Raw genomic sequence first — 21243 nt, 5'->3', positions numbered from 1 at the left:
TGCAATGTTATGCCCGATTCGTGAGACAGTCCTCGCCTCCCACCCCAAGAAGACCACCAAGGACTAGGGATCAGATGCAAACACAAGAGGGTTTCGCCATCTAAAGCTCGGACTACACGCAATCCACCCTGACACAGCAGGGTAGGAGAACAGCAGTGAGGCTCATGATATTGGGGTTTATAAAAGAAAAAACACAAGCAGGGGTGTCTGTGCCTTAGCATTATGTGATTGGGAGAGAGTGGGGGGGGGGGAATGGGCCAAACTGCAAGGGGTGTTTCTAAGTTAAAAACCAGAATAACAGAATAGGGTATTGATTTTCCAACTGATTGATCGGCTACAAGTACAGGTTCAGTTGATTTAATTGGGAATGTACATCTTGTGGCTGTTCTTTGAACTGGGATGTCCAAGTACTGGGCGGTGGAGGACTGAAGGGCCATGACAACTGCCAATTTCCCCTTTCATTGTTCTGTAAGGCCCCCACAAAGGGAGGACCTCACCCAAGCCTCAGGAATTCGAGGCTACCCAGTAACTCACAAGACACCAAACGATGCAATCAGCAAGAGGTATATTTAGATCAACATGTTAAGGTCAAGACCTGTAGCCCACACAGGGGCAATGGGGTCTGACCCCAGGGCTTTGGAGACACAGAGAATTTAAAACCCAAAACCACAACTCAGGGGGGCAAACCACAACCCAGGGGGAGTGAAGGAGGGTTATTGGAGAGTACCTGTGGAAAGTCCCAGCCCATTATTCAGTTTGTGACAGGGTCCAAGGAACAGTCATGGGGAACATTTTGTATAGGCTATTCTCTAAGAGCCTATTCGTAACCAACCATCTATCTTGTGGTCAGCCAAGTTCCTGAAGCACAGAGCTCACGACCAAGCTGACCTGAACTTTTGGTTCTGCTCTGCCTGTTAGGAGTTTTTGAAAAATTTTAACCCTTTCAGTTCTTTGAAGTGAGACTTTCCTGTGCCTGGGAGGTACAGCTGCTCTCCATGATGCCTTAATACCTCCAAAACCAGTACCACCTGGGTGACTCTTACACATTACCAAGTACAGCTGCAGCGTGGGTACAACCCTTGGCTATTCCTAGAACACAGATGCTTTGTGCTCTCAGAAAACACTTCCCAGAAGATTTCACCTCAGTGATGCTGGTCTCTTCTTAATCACCACTAATTTCTTAGCTCCAGCTAACCAGCATCAATTGTCCCAGTAGTCCCTTCTATTATTCACTAAAAATCTGCCGAGTTCTGCTGCTTGCTGGGCCTGGAACATGGCCCCCTTGTTCTATTACATCATCATCAGCTTTCTGTTTTCCAACTCCTTCGTTGCCTAAGTTTGGCTGTCCTGGATCCTGCTCTGTAGATTGACCTTGACCTCAGAGATCTGCACGCCTGTCTCCTGGGATTAAAAGTGTGCACCACCACACCTGGACTTTTCTTCACCTAGAACTTGCTCAGTCCCAGGTTGGCTTGGCTGTTTTGAGACTTCCTTTGTCAAAGCAATTAATCTAAATCTCTTCACCTTAGCCTCAGGCAGACTCTTTGGCCAATGGCAAAAAGCAGCCACATTCTTCACCAAAATACCACAAAAATAGTCTCTATGTCACATACTGAAATTCTTCTCCACTGAAACCTCTTAGGCCAGGTCTGTACACTCTGTCATTCTCAGTAACAAAGTCTTCCATATTCCTACTAGAATAGGTCATTAAGCCCCACTTCAAGGATTCCACTGCTTTCCAAATCCAAAGTCCCAAAATCCACATTCTTCCAAACAAAAGCATGGTCAAGCCTATCACAGCAATACCCCAGTCCTTGGTTCCAACTTCTGTCTTAGTTAGGGTTTTACTGCTGTGAACAGACACCATGACCAAGGCAACTCTTATAAGGACAACATTTAATTGGGGTTAGCTTACAGGTTCAGAGATTCAGTCCATTATCATCAAGGTGGGAACAGGCAGGCATGGTGCAAGAGAAGCTGATAGTTCTTTATCTGAAGGCTGCTAGCAGAATACTGGCTTCCAGGCAGCTAGGACTAGGGTCTTAAAGCCCATGTCCACAGTGACGCACCTACTCTAAAAGAGCCACACCTCCAAATAGTGCCACTTCCTAGGCTAAGCATATACAAACCACCACAACCTCCAAACCCACTGACTTCAGTTTATAAAAAGAACTAATTGGATTCTCCTATATATAGTAAAGGGAATACCAATTTCTGAAGCCCCTACATTTAACACTGATGCAAATAAACGAGGAAAGGTAGGGTATTGAGTAAAAAAAAAAATGTGGATGAGAGTCTTTACGATTAAGTTCAAATATCAAGTAGTTTGTCTATTCAGATCAGATGTGCTATATAGATAGGATATATATAGCATATAGATATGTGCTATGGATGGATAGACAGACAGACAAATGGACAGATAAATAGATGGTCTTCAAAATCCTCAGAGACCTATAGATTATGACATTTAAGGATGTTTCATTATTTTAAAGAGTTTTTTGACCATGAGACATGTAAGCTCCTGGCAGCACCAAATTCGACTTCAAAGAAGATAATGAGCACCAAAGAACCTCCCTGTGGAGTTTTCTTCAAATGTGGCAGCCTCCCACTGGGCAAAAACTGCCCTTGTTTCAGTTGCAGACAGAATGCTGTCCAAAATGGACAGACATGGATATAGGGAAGAACTGCCGAGCTTGGCAAAGACAAAGCCTTCCTAATTCCTGCTTCCCACTAAAGTCTGTCAGATACTCTGGGCCAGAAGGCTGAAGAAGATGCTCCAATGTTGTAGAGGAATTTTAGGGGACTGTCCAGGCAGCCAACTGTGTCATTATAAAACTCAGTCTGTAGTTTTGGAAGCTGCTTGCTGGCACTTCAGAGTCAGGCAATACTCCTTCTCAAGTCTCTGATGGGGTTGAAGACTAGATAGTCTCACAATTAAGCTTAAGTTGTTTAGAGTTTGAGATAGTGTTTTTAGGTATAAAAACATGTTATTAGGTTGGTAATAGAAGTTATGATAAAAAATGATTTAGGTACAGAACTCTAAACTCACCAAGATACAATAGACAATAGAATACTTTCTCCAAAATTTCGAAATACATGTGCACTGGACTTTATGAACATAATTCTTACCTGAAAATTTTTATAATTCTTCCATAATTGTAATTATTGCATATAGTTTATTATTGTAAGAAAAAGAGACTTTTCCTGGACTAAGAGGGGGAATTGTAGAGAAATCTCTTGTGTATTGTTGAGGTTTGGTCTTCTGCTAAATAACTGGTTGATCCCAGAGACTGCACATAAACCACATGATGCTATGTGACCTTGCCCCCGACTGGTGAATAACTGACTGGTAAATAAACAGGCTGACAGCCAATAGCTGGGCAGAAGAGACACAGGTAGGGTTTAGGGTTCCTGGGCTTGGTGTTAGAGGAAAACCACAAAGGCGGGGGGGGGGGGGGTGAAGAGAGGAGAAGGTGCCATGGGGTAAGAATTAAAATCATGGCCATGTGGGCTGGCTAATTGGAGTTAAGAGCAGCCAAGACGAAATGCTACAAATTATGTAATGGGCTTTTTGTCTGGGAAATAGACATAATAACACAGAAGACAGACATATGCCCAGCTCTTGTGCTGATTAAGGCTTATTATAAATATAAGGGTGTGTGTGTGTGTGTTTTATACAGTTATTAAATGGTCAAAGGCAGGGGAGAAACCCAAATTAAAATTAAATATTTTATAGGAATGTATTGTATGGATGCAAAACTTGTCAGTTAAAACCGATTAGTGAGTCTCTGAGGCAGGAAAAAGGTGGACAATCCGACAAGCAGTAAAGATTCTGGGAGAGAGGCAGACAGGGGAGGAAGCGGCTCTCAAAGAGAGCAGGGTGTAATAATGTCAGAGTCGTTCGGAGAGCCTGGGACTGGGAAGAAAACTTGGGTTCTACAGAAGTGCATGGGTACCAGCTTTGAATATATGTTGAGGTGTTGGGAATTGTTCAGGTGTTGGGAGGTTTCTGGTAACAGGTATAGATGCAAATATTGAGAATGAGAACAGATATTGAATATTGATTAAAGTATTGGGAATGAGTATTTTTAAAGAAACGAAATTCCCTAAATTGCCACCACATTTTTTCCTTCTATTTTAAGCCATTAATCATGCTACATGTAATGAGAAATTATTTACAGAGACATTTTCCATGAATAAAACACTTTTTAGGTCAGTGGCCAAGGTTTTCAGGAGACACTCCCTGCTCAATCCTAATCTTTATTAGTTTTGATAGTATCCACAGCTTTTCATTTCCTGTGGGGATATAAACAAATCTGCATCCCCAACACAAAACTTTTGCAGGTTTCCAACTGATATTAGCACATCCTCGTATAATATATGCATATTTAGTTCCACATTTTGCAACTGTAAACAGGTCTCTAGTATAGCTGTTACCGAGCCCTTCCAGTCTTGGAGAATAATTCTATTTTGAGTAGCCCAGTTATTTAGAATTTGTTTCACAGAAGGCAAGTGCATCCCCCATATGAAGCCATGGGCTCTTTAAAACCACCTCAGATCTATCATTTCTATGGGACCATCCTATCTCGTCATCACCTCGTTCCACACCATTAGCAGGCATACGCTATATGACTACTAGGAAAGTGCATGGTGTTGATCTCTAACCCTGAGCCACCTCTCCTTCCACTCTGGTGGCTCAGTTGGTTCAAGATTAACTCTTTCTCTGGAAGCTGGTTGTTTCATCAGATTGTCCTCCCACTTTGTCAGCTGGAAGAGTTTCTTTCTCTCTTGCTCAGTCACTAGGACTGACTCTTTTTGTTCTCTTCCTCAGTGCTCCTTGCTTCCCCAGTGCTCCCACCTCCATCCCCAACCTCTCCAGTTGCACAGTCAACTCTGCAACCCTTTAAGAAAAGAGGGAGAGAGTGACCCCTTTTGTTTTTCCATTTCGACCATTTTTGTTTCTCAGGTCTCTCCATTTCCACCTGCAGCTTTCCCAAGCGCTCAGCCATTCTCCTAACCTTTTAAAAGGAGAATATAGGGGCGGGGGGGGGGGGGGTGGCACACGCCTTTAATCCCAGCACTTGGGAGGCAGAGGCAGGCGTATTTCTGAGTTCGAGGCCAGCCTGGTCTACCAAGTGGGTTCCAGGACAGCCAGGGCTACACATAGGAAGAAGAAAAAGAAAAAAACCAGAAAATCCCCTCTGGGCACAAAGTGGGAGATATCCCAGTGGCAGCAACTGCAATAAATATTTTACTGGTGTCTTGAAAAATATATCCGTTTCTTTGTCCCCTGCCATTTCCTCTACAGCATTTGAAATTAAATTTCCCATTCTGTTTAGCCCCAGGTCTGGACGCCACTTGTAATCGGCCTTTTTTTTTTTTTTTTAAACTAATTTGCAGTTTCTTCTTTCTTCCGGTCTTTCAACTGAGATGTAAGGATTGCTTATTTGAAGAGAGGAAACCCCACAGGTGAGCCTGCCTTCAAAGCCTACCCCAGTCAAAGTGACTCTCTCAGCAGGTGGCCCAGCCCGTGGGCAGCCATCCAGTACTCCTGACCCCAGAGCAGCCTGGTCTCGGAGGACAGGGTGAAGGCAGCTCAGCTACAACCCCCACTCCAGCTTGTCTCTGCACCTCCCCAGCTCACAGTATACTTGTCCAGAGCTGCTGCTTCCTGTGGAACCCGAAACCTATCAAGACAGGATTCCAAAACTCCAACTGGATGGGCGTTGCCTCGTAGAGGCCAGAATGCCAACTCCCTGTAGGCGTGGCTCTGTTAGGTCATAAATTGTGTGTCTCTGAGTACCAGGCCTTACATTTGGTGCGGCATGTATGGCGTGGTTTTCTGGAGTATGTGTGGTTAGTTGTGGCACAGCCTGGTTTGGCATGAGTGTGGCCTCGGATGAGTATGCTTCCTGTGGGCGTATTATCTGACCTTTGCCGGAGCATCTGGGACTGTTCTTTTTCAGTGGGGCTTCCAGGTAGATGTGGCCCAAGACAGGTGTGTAGCCTTCTGGGAGAGGAGGGCAGTTTCCCTGGCATCCTGCGGAGGATGCGGGGACCCAAGGAGGCTGCCCAGGACCCTACAACACAGATGGTGCCCCTATAGCAATGACCCAACCCAAAAGTGTCAGCAGAGCCAAGGTTGAGAAGTTCTGAGCATACTGTAGGCGCTTAATAGGTGTTGACTGAATAAAGGAATACCTTGTGAGCATGACAGGCCATCCTGGGCATCTTCCTGGGTGGGACTGAAGGGTAGACAGCAAGTAGGACTTCCCAGTGTGGCTGCAGATCCTGATGAGCACTTCCTTGAAGGTCATGGAGGAGCATGGGCTAGACTGTAGAGACTGTGTAATTATCCAAATGACCTCATACCGTGTTTCAATCCTGACAGAGTATTTTAATGCTTAGGTCAAGAATCTTGTCTCAAGTTTGTGAAAACAATGCTTACCGTTCAGTGTTGTCAATAAATGTTGATCACCCAGTGGCTGGTAGAAGAGAGAATAGGACAGGGGTGCAGGGGAAGGGGTGGACAGGGGTGCAGGGGAAGGGGAGGATGGAGATGCAGGGGAAGGGGAGGCTCAGATCAGCAAGAAAGAGTCTGAGAAGACACACCATGAGAAAAACTATCTGGGGCTGGAGAGATAGCTTGGAAGCTAAGAGGACTGGCTCTTGACTTCCGGAAGAGGTCCTGAGTTCAATTCCCAGCAACCACATGGTGGTGGCTCACAACCATTTGTAATAGGATCTGATGCCCTCTTCTGGTATGCAGGTGTACATGGAGACAGAGCATTGTATATACATAATAAATCTTTAAAAAACCAAACCAAAACAAAACAAAAAAATCACCTGAAGCTCAAAGAGCCAGCACAATAACAATGTGCAAGCATCATGGAATCCATAGTTGGGTGATAATCAGATTAGTATAGGGTTATTAGAGATGACTTATCTGCCCAGTAGTGAAGTAAGGCTTGAAATAACTCTTGGTTTCTTGTGTGGTTACTGGGGACTACAAAAGGTTAAATAAATACAGCTGCCAGATTAATGCACTACTTACACTATATTAAATGATTCGTTTTACAAGACAGTGCAGGGACACTAGTGACATGTGAGTGTGCACACTCTTCCAGACAGTGTGCAAGGACACTACTGACTTGTGAGTGTGCACACTCCCCCACAGTGTGCAGGGACACTCCTAACATGTGAGTGTGCAGACTTCCCCCAGTCAGTGTGCAGGGACACCAATGACATGAGTGTGCACATTCCCCCACAGTGTTCAGGGACACTCCCGACATGTGAGTGTGCAGACTTCCCCCAGTCAGTGTGCAGGGACACCAATGACATGAGTGTGCACACTCCCCCACAGTGTTCAGGGACACTCCTGACATGTGAGTGTGCAGACTTCCCCCAGACAGTGCACAGGGACACCAGTGACATGTGAGTGTACAGACTTCCCCCAGTCAGTGTGCAGGGACACCAGTGACATGTGAGTGTGCAGACTTCCCCCAGTCAGTGTGCAGGGCCACCAGTGACATGTGAGTGTGCAGACTTCCCCCAATCAGCGTGCAGGGACACCAGTGACATGTGAGTGTACAGACTTCCCCCAGTCAGTGTGCAGGGACACCAGTGACATGTGAGTGTGCAGACTTCCCCCAGTCAGTGTGCAGGGCCACCAGTGACATGTGAGTGTGCAGACTTCCCCCAATCAGTGCACAAGGGACACCAGTGACATGTGAGTGTACAGGGACACTACTGACATGTGAGTGTGCATGCTTCCCCAGAGTCAGTTTGGAACTTTTCAGCCTGTTTCACCTAAGATGTGCTCCTGAGAATACAGCAAGGCCCCCAGGCTTTGCCTGGCGTGTGGACAGCTAAGGGGAAAAGGATTGTCCCACCAAACATAAATGTCAATTCCCATTCAGAGATGCCCAGGCTGGCCTCCAACAAGCAATCCTCCTGTCTCAGCTTCCCAAAGGCAGGGGTGGTGAACTACCACTACCAGTGCACCTGGATTATATCTCAAGCTCTTCCTGGCACCAGAAGATGAGACATGGAGACAGTAGTATTCTAGAGTATTGTCTTGTTTGGGGGCTTGTTGTGTTTGGACAGGGTTTCTCTGTGTACCCCCTGGCTGCACTGGAACTCACTCTGTAGACCAGGCTGTTCTTGAACTCAGAGTTCCACCTGCCTCTGCCTCCTGAGTTCTGGGATTAAAGTTGTGCACTCCTGGTGCTCCAGAATACCTTCTGCTCCTTGGCTTGTTCTCCTTCCATGATAGGGAGCTCACTACTCTTCCAGAAGCACTATGTATCCAATGTTCACTCAGCCTGAGTAAGATACACTGTCACGTATTTAGACACACACACACACACACACACACACACACACACACACACACACACTGTCCTCTGAAGCTGGGGACCCGCCACTGGGATGCCCAGACACCTTGATGGCTCAGGAGCACTCATCATCGAGCCTGAATGTCCTGAGGCCTCAGCTCTCTCTCTCCCTCAGCCAGGAAGACCCGCAGAGCACGCTGTAGCAGGTGCACCCCCAAACGCCGACGCCGAGGGGGTGGCCAGTGGGCAACCACTCCATAGTAGTGCCCCTGTTTCTGGTTGGTCAGTGTCTGGAGACCTGGTCAAATAGAGGTGAAGTAACGAGAGTGACCTCTGCCCCACCCCCTCCACCACACTTGGTACTCAGTAACTGTGCGCCTGTGAATGAGTACATGACTAGACAGCGAGGAAGAGGAAGAGGAGCTCATAGCTCTGATACCTCTCGTCTGACCTCAGTTCTACAAGCCAGACCCTACCTAGGGCTTCCAGCAGACAGGCTTCCCGCGTGTACGCCTCCACGGCCACCACATGCTGAAAGCAGTGCAGAGAGATGACGCCCCGACAGCTATCCCAGATGTCTAAGATTCGGCGGACCTTGGGACAGACCTGTGGGGTACGGGAGGATCACAGCTGGCATCCTAAGCTATCTTTCTCTCAGGCCTGGAGGGTAGCCGGCACACCCCAACCCCACCTGTTTCCTTGGCTGGTCATAGTAGCGAAGGGCCTCCCAGAGGTGGGCATGTGGCCGGGCACGGGTCCCCTTGCCCACATAGAAGATGGCTCCCACGAAGCACTGCAGACACTCAGCCAGTGTGAGGGAAGAGGCCCGGGAAGGCAGATCCTCCGTCAGCCTGGGGTACAGAGTGTGGCTCAGAGGGCGGAGGCATTGGCTACCACTCTGATCACCTGAGTTCCATTCCTGAGACCCACATGACAGAAAAAAACCGGCTTCCACAAGTTGTCCTCTGACCTCCACATAGCACCACAGTGTGTGCTCATGCACACAGTCACAGGCACAGAAAATACAATGTGAAAGGAGGGGTGGTGATGGCAGAGAGGGAAAATGGCCACCTCACCCACATCTGGGACACTATTTTATAAGCCATAAAATGGGTATTAACAGCTAGAACTGAGTCCCGACACCATTTCTAAAGGAGGCAGGAAACAGAGCGAACTAACCCAAGGCTAACCCAAGAGGGCTAACCCCTTCCCTAGGTACACACAGTGAATCAAAAGCAAATTCCCAAGCCGGGCAGTGGTGGCGCACGCCTTTAATCCCAGCACTTGGAAGGCAGAGGCAGGTGGATTTCTGAGTTCGAGGCCAGCCTGGTCTACAGAGTGAGTTCCAGGACAGCCAGGGCTACACAGAGAAACCCTGTCTCGAAAAACCAAAAAAAAAAAAAATTGAAAAAAAAAAATTGAAAAACAAATTCCCACTGTCTGTTGGGGTTTTTTGTTGTTTTGAGTTTGATGTTACAACCCTGACCTAATCACAGTCTGATCTTATAAACCATGAGATGGAGGCAAAAACAATCAGTAAGGGGTAGCCTGTGCCCCACCCAACCAGGACAGAACTTGCAGAGCTCAGCTTTGCTCTGCCGTCACCCTCTAATCTCAGCCCCCGGCTTTTCTGTCACCACACCTGGGGTCAATAAGTAGATATGTAAAACTAGACTTTGTAATGCCTTCCCGCCACTTCCTCGAGGGATCCGGCCGCTGAAAGTGCTGCGCCAGGGCTGCCTCATCCACCTGGCAGTCAGGGATGGTGCCCGTCCTTAGAGCCTCCGCCAGTTCTGGGCTATGCCCTGTATCAGCTGGGAAGGAAACTGGGTCAGGGCTGAGGACAAAGGCCGGTGAGGGTGGTGAGTCTGACAGCCGAGGTCTCAGGATTCCGGGACTCCGAATACCACTACCCAAGAACTCACCAGGGCTAGCCTGGGCTTCCTGCAGCCACCGCAGGTAGTGTCCTCGGGTGAAAGGCGTGACAGGTCCAGGGTTATAGCCCAGCGCCCGCAGGGCCTGGAGGAGCTGCAGGTCAGACATGGCGGGCACCGAGCCGTGAGGGCGCAAAGCTCCCAGATCCCCATCACCAGGCGGTAAGGGTTTGTCTGTAGCCCTTTTGGTCAATGTCATGGCCTGTGGCTGGCAATTGGGTGCCCCCTTCCCAGCTGGCACGGCCCCACGGGTTACCCACAGGCCAGCCACAAGCCCCAGTGTCTCCCCAGAGTGCCTAGGCTCCAGAGAGTCCTCCATCGCGGTGATAAACGAGGCATCACTACTGCAGTCTGAGTTTTCGGTGGCCGCAGGGCTCTGGGGCTGCACAGTCACCTCCACAGCCTCCATCGCCAGCTCAGCTCTGCGTCTGTGCAACTCTGAGTCCTCAGAGACTTCAGGAGACCCTGCTAAGACAGGTCCTTGGCATGTGTCGGTTTCAAGGCTACCCTGGGCTACATGAAACCTCACTAAATATTAGATAAACATGTATAAATATATGGATAAATAAGTGATCAGGTAAAACACAGACATAAACAGATATGATATAGACATGATAAATGATATAGGTGATTGACATGATAGCCTCATGACCAATAAGGTAGACCATGGATAGTGATTGGCATGATGGATGTACATACATACAGAACTGAACCCAGCAGTGTAGCCCGGTACACCCCATCAGCTCCTCTCACCTGTGGGCTCTGGGGTCTCATCTGGCTTCCGGGTGGGTGTGTCCAGCTCCCATAGCACTCGTGCACAGTTGTGGTGTTGCTGCTGTAGCGCCCAGTCCAAGGGCCTGAGCCCGTCCTGTGCAGTCACCGTCAGCAGGGGGCGCCCTCAGCCCACCCTCCTGCCACCCATGTGTGTCTGCGAGGAGTACTGACCTGGTCCTGCAGTGTAGGGTCACCCCCTTGGCTCAGCAGCAACTCCAGGGCACCTTGACAGCCCCACGCGGCAGCCACGTGCACGGGCGTCAGTGCCTCCGCGGACCTGGGACCCCCAAAGACAGAGGAGAGGTTCCTTTCCCAGGCAGTCTCGTATAGCCCAGGCTAGCCTTGAACTACTGCTCCTCCTGCCTCAGCCCCCAGTACTCGGATGACGGGTGCCCACTACCATGTTCCGGTTCTTGGGTGAGGAGAAAGTTGAGACTCATCCTCATGCCTCAAACTCCGGAGTGCCGGAATGACAGGTATTCGACACTTTGCTCCCGACCTTGGACACAGACATCTCCATCTCCTAGACCAGACGCCATGGACCCCGCAGCCTGAGGTCCAGCGCCGCCGGGTCCCAGAGTCACACCCACCGCACCCAGTGACCCGGGCAGCGCCTCACCGAGCATTGGGGTCCGCGCCCCAGCGCAGCAGCATCCGAAGGCAATGCAGGGCGCGCGGGTGGCTCGCTCTAGCCGCCAAGTGCACCGCCGCCGCGCCATCATCTAGCACCAGGTTGGGGTCCGCCCCGAGGCGCAGCAGCTCCTCCACAGCCCTGCAGGAGGACGAGCACAGTAGACCCCAGCCCTCCTGACCACCCGGGGAGCAAAAGGTCAGGAAGGACCGGGACCCAGCCGCCCTTACCGCGCCTCCTCCTCGCGTATTGCTGCTAGCAGCTTCAGGGCCAAGCAAGCGGCATCGGCCATGTCCCATAAGAGTCGCCGCCCTCCGCAGTTCAAATTTGCGCGGCAACCATCTACGCACGCGCAGCCCCGCCTGTCTCTGCTTCTGGCTCCGCCCCACGCCGACCGGGATTAACAAACTGCACCCTGAGCCCTGGTTAGGAGAGAACAGAGTTGTCCAGAGCAAACCAGAGGGACTCCGGGGTTTGGGCACATCTGGGATGCCAGGAGGATTACAGCAAATTCCAGGGGAGCTGGGGATAAAGAGCAGAGTCTCTCTTTGTCTTTTTTTTTTTTTTAAGTTTATTATTTATTTACATGAGTGCACTGTAGCTGTCATCAGACACACCAGAAGAGGGCATCAGATCCCATTACAGGTGGTTGTGAGCCACCATGTGGTTGCTGGGAATTGAACTCAGGACCTCTGGAAGAGCAATCAGTGCTCTTAACCGCTGAGCCATGTCTTTAACAAAACAAAACAAACTACTGGGTATCCCTGACAGAGCTGAAGAATTTACCATCATCCTCCTGCCTTAGGTGACCAAGTACTGGGATCTGACTCCTGAGGAACAGCATGGCTCATTTTCAATCCAGCAGAGTTGGATGTAGCCTTGTGGAGAAGAGCCTTGAGAGGGCCAGAAAGATGGCACAGCTGGTCACAAGATGCTTGCTGCCAAGTCTAGTGACCTGGGTTCAATACCCAGGACCCACGCACTGGGCTGCAAGTCTGCACAAGCACACACGCGTGCGCGCGCACGCACACACACATTAATTAATTAATTAAAAATATACAAAGAGCTTCATTTTTCTTATCTGCAAATGGGAGGACAGGGCTCAACTCTAAGTGCCCAGTAAATGCAGAGGCCAGAAAGCACTTAATGGAGCTGATCTACTTTTTAAAATTAACTAACTAAAGTGTGTGGGTGCTTCACCTGCATATTTGTGTTCCATGTGTGCCTGGTGCCCATGGAGACCAGAAAGGGGGCATGGGATTCCTAGAAAGTGGAATTGTGAGACCCCATGTGGGAGCTGAACCTGGGTGGTGCAAGAATGTTGAGAACCGCACTACCCCATGCTTGGGGGCCAAAATGTCGGGGACTGCTCTATCAATGTTGGAACCCGCACTGCCAAAAGCCTTGGGGGCTAAATTGTTCCATCTCGTACTGCTCCAAGCTGCTCCGGTCCACGGGTCGGGGTTCAGCAAGAGAGAGAGTGAGGAAGGACGAAAAGAATGGAGACCAGACAGAGTGTGATTCAATCTCGTTTATTCTTCAGTCTCTCTTCTTCTCTCCAAGTCCCTAGTTCCCAGTCCCAAGTCCCAAGTCTCAGGTCCTAATCCTAAATTCCAGCTGTAGTAAGTCTCAAGTCCTTATCCCAGTCCTAAGTTGCTAGTCTCTTTCCCAGTTCCAAGTTACTTGCCTCAAGTCTCAAGTTCTCTTCCAAGTACAAGTGTCTAATAATTTCTTCTGTCTGCCTCTCGCCTTTATATGTCTCACTTCTAAGCCACACCTTTAAGTCACACCTTTAAGTCTTATCTCTAAATCACACCTTTAAGTCTCACACACCCAAGGGAAAATCCTGAGTATCTAAAACAAGATGTTATCAGAGTGTGCTCAGCTGTTGTAGGCTATTGTAAACAAGTCTCTTCTTGTCAGGGTATATGGCTCAAGATGGCTGCAAGGATGATAGCTGCCTTCTGTCAGCTCCCCACACAAGAACATCTTGTGCTTTTAATGACGTAGTCACCATAGGCCCCTGACCTATTTTTTATACTCCATTTGATCCAGTGCTTCCCTAGGTAGCCCCATGCTAACCTAGAACTGGCCTCCTCCTGTCTCAGCCTCCTGTATCAATGTGAGCCCAACTCCCACCCACTGTCATTTTGTTTTCTATGAATAGAGAAGATGAAGAGGATAAACCTCTGTCCTAACCTGGGGTTGTGGGGCTCCTGGGTTTCCCTTCCTCTTCTAGGGTGGACACCCTATGTCCCCATCCTGGCCTAGGACATCAGGATTCCAAAACCCAGGCAGTGACTGCTCATAGTGTGGCCACATGGCTACAGAAGATCAATCAGATCAGGGCACTGAGACTGTGTGTGACAGGTGTCACCCAAATCCACTTTCCACTTGGAGCTAGGACTCTTGTGTATCTAGGAGGTCCCAAATGTGGCAGCCATTCCAGTTCCACCTACATCTTCCCTGTTTTTGGAGGACTTTCTGGAGAAAAGGACATCTGGAGTGGGTTCTGAAGGATGAAGAGGAACTGGGAAAGGACGGTGAACACCAGCCTGAGGGTCATTCAGATACAGCTGAGCCTGAAGCCATACACCACTGCTTTGTTCCGTACCTGTTTTCTATGACTCGTGAACAACTTGTTTCTTAGTGGACCCAGAGTGACACCAAGGGCAGCTCAGGGGCCTGATTTTTATTCTGGTGACAAAAATGGTTCCGGAAAGACTGAATTTACAGTGGACCAAGTGAGATTGAGCGAGGGCCAGTAATGAGGGTGTGGAGATGTCACAGGTCATAGGTCACACAGTGGCTTCCCCCTCGCCGGCCTCCTCATCCTCCTCCAGTAGGCTGTAGCTTGCGTGGGTCTGGCAGGGCCTTTGCAGCGGGTGGGCCAGTAGCTTGGCCATGCAATTGTGCAGCTCCAAGGCAGGACCAGCAAGTGCTACCTCATATTTGTAGCTGGTGCCCTTGGTGTCCAGGCTGCCCATGAAGGCAAACATGTCCTGTGGGAGGCAGTACCAGCTGTTTAGGGTGAACATTAGCTCTTACAGGCCCTCCCTGTCCCTGCAAGCCTTCCCAGAGGAAGGGACATCTAGAGTAGGTTCTGAGGGGTAAAGAGGAGTTAGTTGGCCAGGCCACAAACTATTGCAGTCTGTCACCGTTACCTGACACCTACCAAGCAGCAGGACCCAAGAGTTCATTCCCAGCATTTTACAAGCACAGTGTGGTGCCGGGAGGTAGCTCAGTGGACACAAAACTACTGGAAAGCTCAATGCAGCAGGGTACATTTAAGCCAGAGGCACTCCCAGCGCAGGGTGGGAGGATCCTGAAGTCAGAGGCCAGCCAGGGCAGCTCGAGTACAAGAGACCCTGCTTCAAGCCAGAGGGGAGGCCAAGGGTGGCTCCCCACAAGAGGAGTCTTCTCTGGGTCTTTCCTCAAACAAGGGCTCACTCTGCAGTCCAGGCTAGCCTCTTGTTGTGTTTAGCAGTTTCCTCTGAGATTGAAACATTCCATCCTGCAGAAACGCTTCTGAAGCAGGACGCCTCAGAGTCCCCAGAACTGATCAGATGCACTAGGCCCCTCCCTGGCAGATTAAGGAAGATCCCTGAGACTAGTGAACAGCTGCAAAGACTGTGAGACTAGACCAGAAGCCTGGCAGCTTTTGAGCAGAGCCACCTGGACAGGACACGCTCACATCATAATCCCTGCCTCAGCCTTTCAGGTGCTTCACTCAAGGTGAAGGGCTGGAGTCACAGTGTGTGCACCTGCCTGGGCTGAGGAAGTGTGGAGGTCAGAGGGCAACGTTTGGAAGTCAGGTCTCTCCTCCCATCATGCCTTCCTGGTTTTAAACTCAAGTCCTCACAGTCACATAAACAACTCACAGGTTAACAACCTTGAGACCCCTCCCACTCAAGGCCACACAGCAAGCTGATAGGTGAAGAGACAACCTATGAGGATCGGAGAGAGGAGGGTACAGCTGGATAAAGTCAGGAATAGGGCGGGGTGCTAGGGATGGTGTGGCCGGGCTGAGCCTGCTCCCTGGGCTTCCAGAGCAGGGCCTCCCAAGTCCTCACCACCAGCTCAAAGAGGAAATGTAGGGAATGGTTGTTAAATGGCTGAATGACCGGCTCAATGGCAGGGAGAGGCAGGCCCAAGTCAGATGTCCCAAGACGTCCCCTCCGTTCTCCCCCTCCATTCTCCGTGATGACATCTCACCTTCCAGCTCATATCGTCTTCCTTCTCCTCAGCGCCATTGTGGATGTAAATGATGTCAAAGAAGAAGTAGGGACATTGGAACATCTTCTGCAGTGGATGAAAGTTAGGTTGGTGAGCTCTCACCCAGCCTCTGTGATCCTGACCGGTCCCTTTCAGTGTCTAGCCACTGCCCTCCCTCCATTCCCTCCAGGCTCACCTTCATGGGCTCAGTCAGGGAGAACTGGGGCTGGCAGGGTAGGCGGCTGTAAACCAGGATAGTGCGCACAACGTAGGGGGGTGGGATGGTTTGCACATTCTCTGTGACTGGCAGCTCAGTCTTCTGCTGGCTACAGAATGGGGAGGACTCGGTACCCAGCTGCCATCCACCCTGGCCCGGACCCCTCTCCCAGCAGCTGGAGCTGCCCACATGGGGGCCTGTATGTGACATTAGCGCCCCCATCTCAGCCAAGTTCCTCAGGCTGAGATCCTAGGGGCACTGCATGCTAAACAGAAGCCAGAGCGGGGGAAATGGGGCTGAAGGCACCTGTAGCCAAGCCTGGGGAACCTGAGCTCAACGCATGGGTCCCCCGAAGCACAAGCAGAGGATTCTCAGATTACCCTCTGACCTCCACACATGCATCATGACACACATACACAAAGTAAGTGCATAATGAAAAAACTTAGAAGACTTCTTTAAAGAATTCTCAAAGGAAAAACAAATTCAAGCTTCCTGGCTAGACATAGAGGTCTTATCCCGAAGCCCCACCCCCTGGACAGCCTTAAGTGGCTGTCAGCACCTTGGTGGGGAAGGAACCCAGGGCCACGCCCCACCGTGGACGAGCACTCACATGAGGCTGAAGAGGCCTTCCAAATCTGGGAGGATGTTAAGGATGAGGTGCCAGCTCGGGGGCAGGGGATTCCCTGACCTAGACCTTGGAAGATGATGGGCACCTCTGGGTACAGGCTGTATGACCCCACCCCACCTTGCACCTCTATAAATCTGCTTCCTCTCACACACCACAAAGTGGGATGCTGGTCTCACCTCCCTGAAGGCCCCCTGGGGCTCCACTGTCCTGCCACATCTCTGCTTCCTTAATTCAGGTGGTTGGGGGAAGGGGAGGCATCTGCATGTTAGGGCTAACAGGATGAAAGGCGCAGTGTGACTTTTAGGGCAAATATCACCATTAAGAGGGCACCAACTGTATACTGGCCCTCCAGTGGCATGCTCCCTGAGTGCATCTGCTACATGCTCAGGTACACTCGCCGACACCTGTCCCACCACCATGCAGGATGCCGGCAATAGAGCATGGTTCTGGCTGGCTTAGGGGTTGGCATCGTGTAACAGGCAGTGTTCTGTTGTTGCCCTTTTCTCATTATTGCTGTGATTCTGTTTTAGAAGGAGTCTAGATTTGTAGCTAAGGCTGGCCTGGAACCTCCAATCGTCCTGCCTCGGCTTTCCGAGTTCTGGGTTGACACTCCTGCACCCCAGTACCTCCCTGTGGTGGGTTTTCAATGTGACTCCACGTAGAATGTCATACATAGAAAACTCCATTTGTGATCTCACTGGACAAAGTCCCCCAGTTTGCTGGGACTTGGGCTCAGGCCTCGTGTACTTGTAGCTTAGTTGCTGGAGTGCTTGTGCCTCAGTCACTAGAGCAACCGCTCAGCATGCATGCAGGTATGGTACACTTGATGTGCTTAGCACACAGTCAGTCCAACATTTTAGGAGGTGGAGGCAGACAGACGGAAGCTCAAGGCTATCCTTGGCTACACTGTGAACTCAAGACCAGCCTACATGGGAATTAGTCTCAAAAATATACTAATTACAAATGTGATGTGGGGTGGTGGCACCTGACTCTAACCCCAGCACTTGGGAGGCAGAGGCAGGTGATCTCTTATGAGTCTGACACTAGCCTGGTCCAGAGTGAGTTCCAAGACAGCTGCATAATGAGAGAAACCCTGTCTCAATAAATAAATATTGAAAAATAAAGAATTATAGAGCAGGGCTAGAGACATGGCTCAGTGGCTAAGAGCGCTGGCTAGAAGCACTGCCATGCTACTCTCAGGAAAACAGATTCTGGGGTCTGAACTTTTATGAGTTTTGGATGCACAACTTGGGCTGTGTTGTACGGCCCCACTGCAGCATCACTGAAGCAGGGCTGGGGACAGCGACAAGGATACTGAATGTGGAGCAGGACGCAGTCTCCAGGTCGTACAGGCAGCTGCAGAGCTCACGTGGGTCAGAGGTCAGGCCAGACAGCTGTGGGGAAACCAGGACTTCAGTGCTGGGGCTCCCAGTCCTGAGGCCCCAGGGTCCCTGTCCTCCCCCAGCTCACCCAGGCGGAGTCATCATTCACGACGACCAGTGCAAACTCATGGCTCTTGTCAATCTTGTGCTTTGTGCGCACAAACATCTCAACCATCTTCTGAGACACATTCAGGGCATTCGTTCTTGAGCTGAGAGGGAGGGAAGCATGACAAATGTCAGGTAATGCAGCAGGGTGCAGAGAACCAGGTGTGACAGTTAGTGTTGGTTGCCAACTTGACCACATCTGGAACTAACTAAACCAAAGTGGCTGGGCACACCTGTGAGGGATTTTTTTTTTTCTTAATTAAATCATTTGAAGTGGGAAGATCTGCTTCTCGTCCGGATCTCTGATGTGGGAAGATCCACCTTTAATCTGGGCCCTCTGCCTGCAGCCTAGGTAAAGGACAGGAGAGAAGGGACACTTCGCCTGCTTGCCCTTGCTCTGCTCTATCTAGCACGTCTACTCCTTCACTGGCATCAAAGCCCACCTCTGTAGGATTGTGGCGCATGCTAAGGGGCAGCCGAGACATCCAGTCTCATGGACTGAACAACGGATGGATTGTGGGATCTTCCCTGGCAGACAGCCATTGGTGGACCAGCTGGACCACAGCCTGAGAGCCGCTCTAGTAAGTCTCTTTCCTAACATAGAACACCAATTCACACCAGGTTGGCCTCAAACTCACTGTGTAGCGTGGTCTAGCCTCAAACATGCTGTAGAGCCCAAGCTGCACTGCCAAGGTGGACCTTGAACTCCTGACTCCCCGTCTCTGCCTCCTGGTGTTATGATGATGGCAGGTGTGTGCCACTGGCTCCTGAGCCAAGGCCAGTCCAGATGTAACGCCTGCTACCCCAGCTGCCAGGGGCACACAAAGCTTCAGGAGATACACGGTGGCCTACCCCACCAATCTGAGGCCAACTGGGGTCATACATGTGGACTGAAGCCTAGGACACAACCCTGGAAGTGTCAGTGTCATTGACACCTGGATGACCCTATGCATTTTGAGTTGCCTACGTCCAAACTCAATGCCACAGTACCCATTAAAGGACTCCAGCTTTGGCACAGACATCTCCTCCGAAAGATCCAGACAAATGATCTGAAACATAAAGAGAAAACAGAGAATCAGGACCAAACCAGACAGCCATTATAGCTTGGGTGGGACCTAGCCTACAGAGCTCAGGAGGAGCTGGGGGTGTGGCTCAGGGGTGGAGCCTCTGCGTAGAATGGAGGGGGAGTGGCTAGTAACACATGTGGAAGTCCAGGTGTTTACAAAATAAAAAAATAAAAACAAGACTCTAAATTCAGTGACATTTAAGCTTCCAAGCGTGTGATGTTCATAGAACATGTACAAAGCTGAGGTAGCAACTTAGGGAACTTCACAAGACAGGGGTGGTCTGTCTTGAGGGCCTCCACCCCCTACATCTCCAGCCAAGACCCCCACATACCACTTTCTCTGGACAGTTGACCCGTGGTGTTCGAATCTGGACCTCAGATGCTGGTGCTGGTACTTGCCAGGGCTTAGGCCCGGCTCCTGGGACACTGGCCGCACCATCATCTGCAGTGGCTGCCTCACCCTCGCCCTCACTGCGGCTGCCCACATTGGCCTGAGCCCCCAGGGCCCGGTCCTCAGCCCCCTCAGGATTGGAGCGAGTGTGAGGCCTGGGCTCAGATATAGGCTCCTCTCCTTCGTCTTCCTCCTCTTCCTCCTCCTCCTCGGTGGGGCTGTTGGCCTCAGCTACCTCCATGGTTCCCGAGTGGTTGGATGGAAGGGGGATAGTGGAAGCCAGGATCCTGCCTTAAGAGTTTGTAAAGACATTGGTTACTAGGAAGCCAGAAGCTGGGGATAAGACCCTTACAGTACAGGAGTCTCTGATGGCTGCAGAATGCTCCCCTAAGACAGTGTGTCCAGGAACCACCCTCAGGTGACGTAAGTAACAGCTTTTTCGTTTTCTTTTTTGTTTGTGACAGCTTCATGTGGCCCAGGCTGGACTCTAATCTAAAACTACATGGCTTAGGATGGCCTGGTACCTCTGTCTCCACCTTCCAAGTGCCGGGAGTACATCACCGCACATAGTTTAGGTGATGCTAGGGATGGATACCCAGGGCCTCGTGCAAGCTCGGCAAGCTCTCTACCAACCGACCTTCTGTTCATCCTTAGCTTTCCACTGCTTACACGGGACGAACACTGTACCCCTTCACTGGACCAGTAAGCACACCCCAGATGCCTGGTCACTGGGCATTTGACCCATTGAGGCCTCCAATGGTTCTCACACCTGGAAGACTTGGTTTGCCGAGCCGAAAAGACACAGGTGAAGCTTCCCAAAGCTCCCTTTCCCCTGAGGTGGCGCCAGTCAGGTCCCTGGGGAAACACAGGAAGCCAAGTCGCCGACCGACCGTGCGATGGATACGCGTTTCTCGAAGCCCCCCAAGTCCTCAAGCAGAACGAACCTGGAGCTGCAGCAAGCCAGGTCGAAGTTAGACCACGGCGACACAAAGCTCGCGCGCGTTCACACAGCCCCAGGTTCTACTCTGTAGCCTGGAAACCGCGGGCAGTCAATCAGGACTATAGGAAGCCGCCATCTTCCTGACCGGAAGTTTGTGCGGCGCTGCCCAGATACCTTCTGGGAAATGTAGTTCAGTGGCCCTCAGGGTATGGATATGGAAGCTGATAGGCTGAGGCGTTCTGGGGGTGTGGCTTGGAGTGTAACCGGTTGGAATGGAGCTGAAGAGTGGTTCTCCAGGTCTCTGCTGTGATAGGACAGGAAACTGAGCTGGGCGGGGCCGTTTGATGATTGACGGGGTAGGACTTGGCTTGAGCTTGCCAAGGGTCCTCTCAGTTACTTATGTGAGTTAGGTTGGCATTCATTCACTAGTACCTCAGTGCGGGCTGGTAGTGCACACCTGTCATCCCAACACTCCGGAGGCCAGAAGACGAAGATCTGGCGTTTAGACCAGCCTGGGATAAATGAGGCTCCGTGTAAAGACCAAAATGGAAAGAAAAACAAGCCAGTAGACACACTGTGAATAAGCTCATTGTCGCTGGTGGCTCCAACCGCCTGATGCAGCAG

At 50.6% G+C, this 21243-nt stretch overlaps 2 protein-coding genes across 9 annotated transcripts; both read right to left on the bottom strand.

Moving 5' to 3' along the window:
* Positions 1-479: 479 nt before the first annotated feature.
* Ankle1 (ankyrin repeat and LEM domain containing 1) lies at positions 480-11990 on the bottom strand. 6 transcript variants are annotated; one of them, XM_034520803.2, is made up of 10 exons: positions 11906-11990; positions 11664-11816; positions 11216-11321; positions 11024-11138; positions 10262-10738; positions 9979-10150; positions 9028-9187; positions 8813-8942; positions 8443-8634; positions 480-8324 (listed from the first exon to the last, which is right to left on the bottom strand). In XM_034520803.2, exons 1-9 carry the CDS (start codon positions 11965-11967, stop codon positions 8465-8467), a joined length of 1545 nt encoding a protein of 514 aa, XP_034376694.1. In that variant the 5' UTR covers positions 11968-11990; the 3' UTR covers positions 480-8324; positions 8443-8464. The 6 variants fall into 6 exon arrangements, 4 of the variants coding, with proteins under 4 accessions (XP_034376694.1, XP_076770524.1, XP_076770522.1 ...); XR_013104449.1 differs by having other exon boundaries at positions 481-6080; positions 6202-8634; XR_013104450.1 differs by having other exon boundaries at positions 481-4901; positions 6202-8634.
* Positions 11991-13191: 1201 nt separating this feature from the next.
* Babam1 (BRISC and BRCA1 A complex member 1) lies at positions 13192-20795 on the bottom strand. 3 transcript variants are annotated; one of them, XM_076914406.1, is made up of 10 exons: positions 20624-20795; positions 20449-20534; positions 19621-19966; positions 19213-19271; positions 18206-18326; positions 18051-18129; positions 16718-16742; positions 16087-16216; positions 15891-15977; positions 13192-14677 (listed from the first exon to the last, which is right to left on the bottom strand). In XM_076914406.1, exons 3-10 carry the CDS (start codon positions 19918-19920, stop codon positions 14474-14476), a joined length of 1005 nt encoding a protein of 334 aa, XP_076770521.1. In that variant the 5' UTR covers positions 19921-19966; positions 20449-20534; positions 20624-20795; the 3' UTR covers positions 13192-14473. The 3 variants fall into 3 exon arrangements, with proteins under 3 accessions (XP_076770521.1, XP_034376363.1, XP_034376364.1); XM_034520472.2 differs by having other exon boundaries at positions 19621-19970; positions 20624-20794; XM_034520473.2 differs by lacking the exon at positions 20449-20534 and having other exon boundaries at positions 19621-19970.
* Between the last annotated feature and the right edge of the window lie 448 nt (positions 20796-21243).

Source organism: Arvicanthis niloticus, chromosome 16, assembly GCF_011762505.2.
Source record: "Arvicanthis niloticus isolate mArvNil1 chromosome 16, mArvNil1.pat.X, whole genome shotgun sequence".
Taxonomy (NCBI): domain Eukaryota; kingdom Metazoa; phylum Chordata; class Mammalia; order Rodentia; family Muridae; genus Arvicanthis; species Arvicanthis niloticus.
This window is presented reverse-complemented; position numbering and strand designations above follow the sequence as displayed.

What these genes read in the sequence shown, in the direction of transcription:
- Babam1 (XM_076914406.1), bottom strand. Translation starts at nt 19,920, where the DNA reads ATGGAGGTAGCTGAGGCCAACAGCCCCACCGAGGAGGAGGAGGAAGAG. An exon ending in TGCGTCCTGCTCCACATTCA is followed by an intron (nt 16,743 to 18,050) that starts GTATCCTTGTCG and finishes ACATCCTCCCAG; the next exon opens with ATTTGGAAGGCCTCTTCAGC. An exon ending in AAGACGATATGAGCTGGAAG is followed by an intron (nt 14,678 to 15,890) that starts GTGAGATGTCAT and finishes TGCCTCCCACAG; the next exon opens with GACATGTTTGCCTTCATGGG.
- Ankle1 (XM_076914409.1), bottom strand. Translation starts at nt 11,967, where the DNA reads ATGGCCGATGCCGCTTGCTTGGCCCTGAAGCTGCTAGCAGCAATACGC. An exon ending in GGCGCGGACCCCAATGCTCG is followed by an intron (nt 11,322 to 11,663) that starts GTGAGGCGCTGC and finishes TGGGGGTCCCAG; the next exon opens with GTCCGCGGAGGCACTGACGC. An exon ending in TGAGACCCCAGAGCCCACAG is followed by an intron (nt 10,799 to 11,023) that starts GTGAGAGGAGCT and finishes TCTAATATTTAG; the next exon opens with TGAGGTTTCATGTAGCCCAG.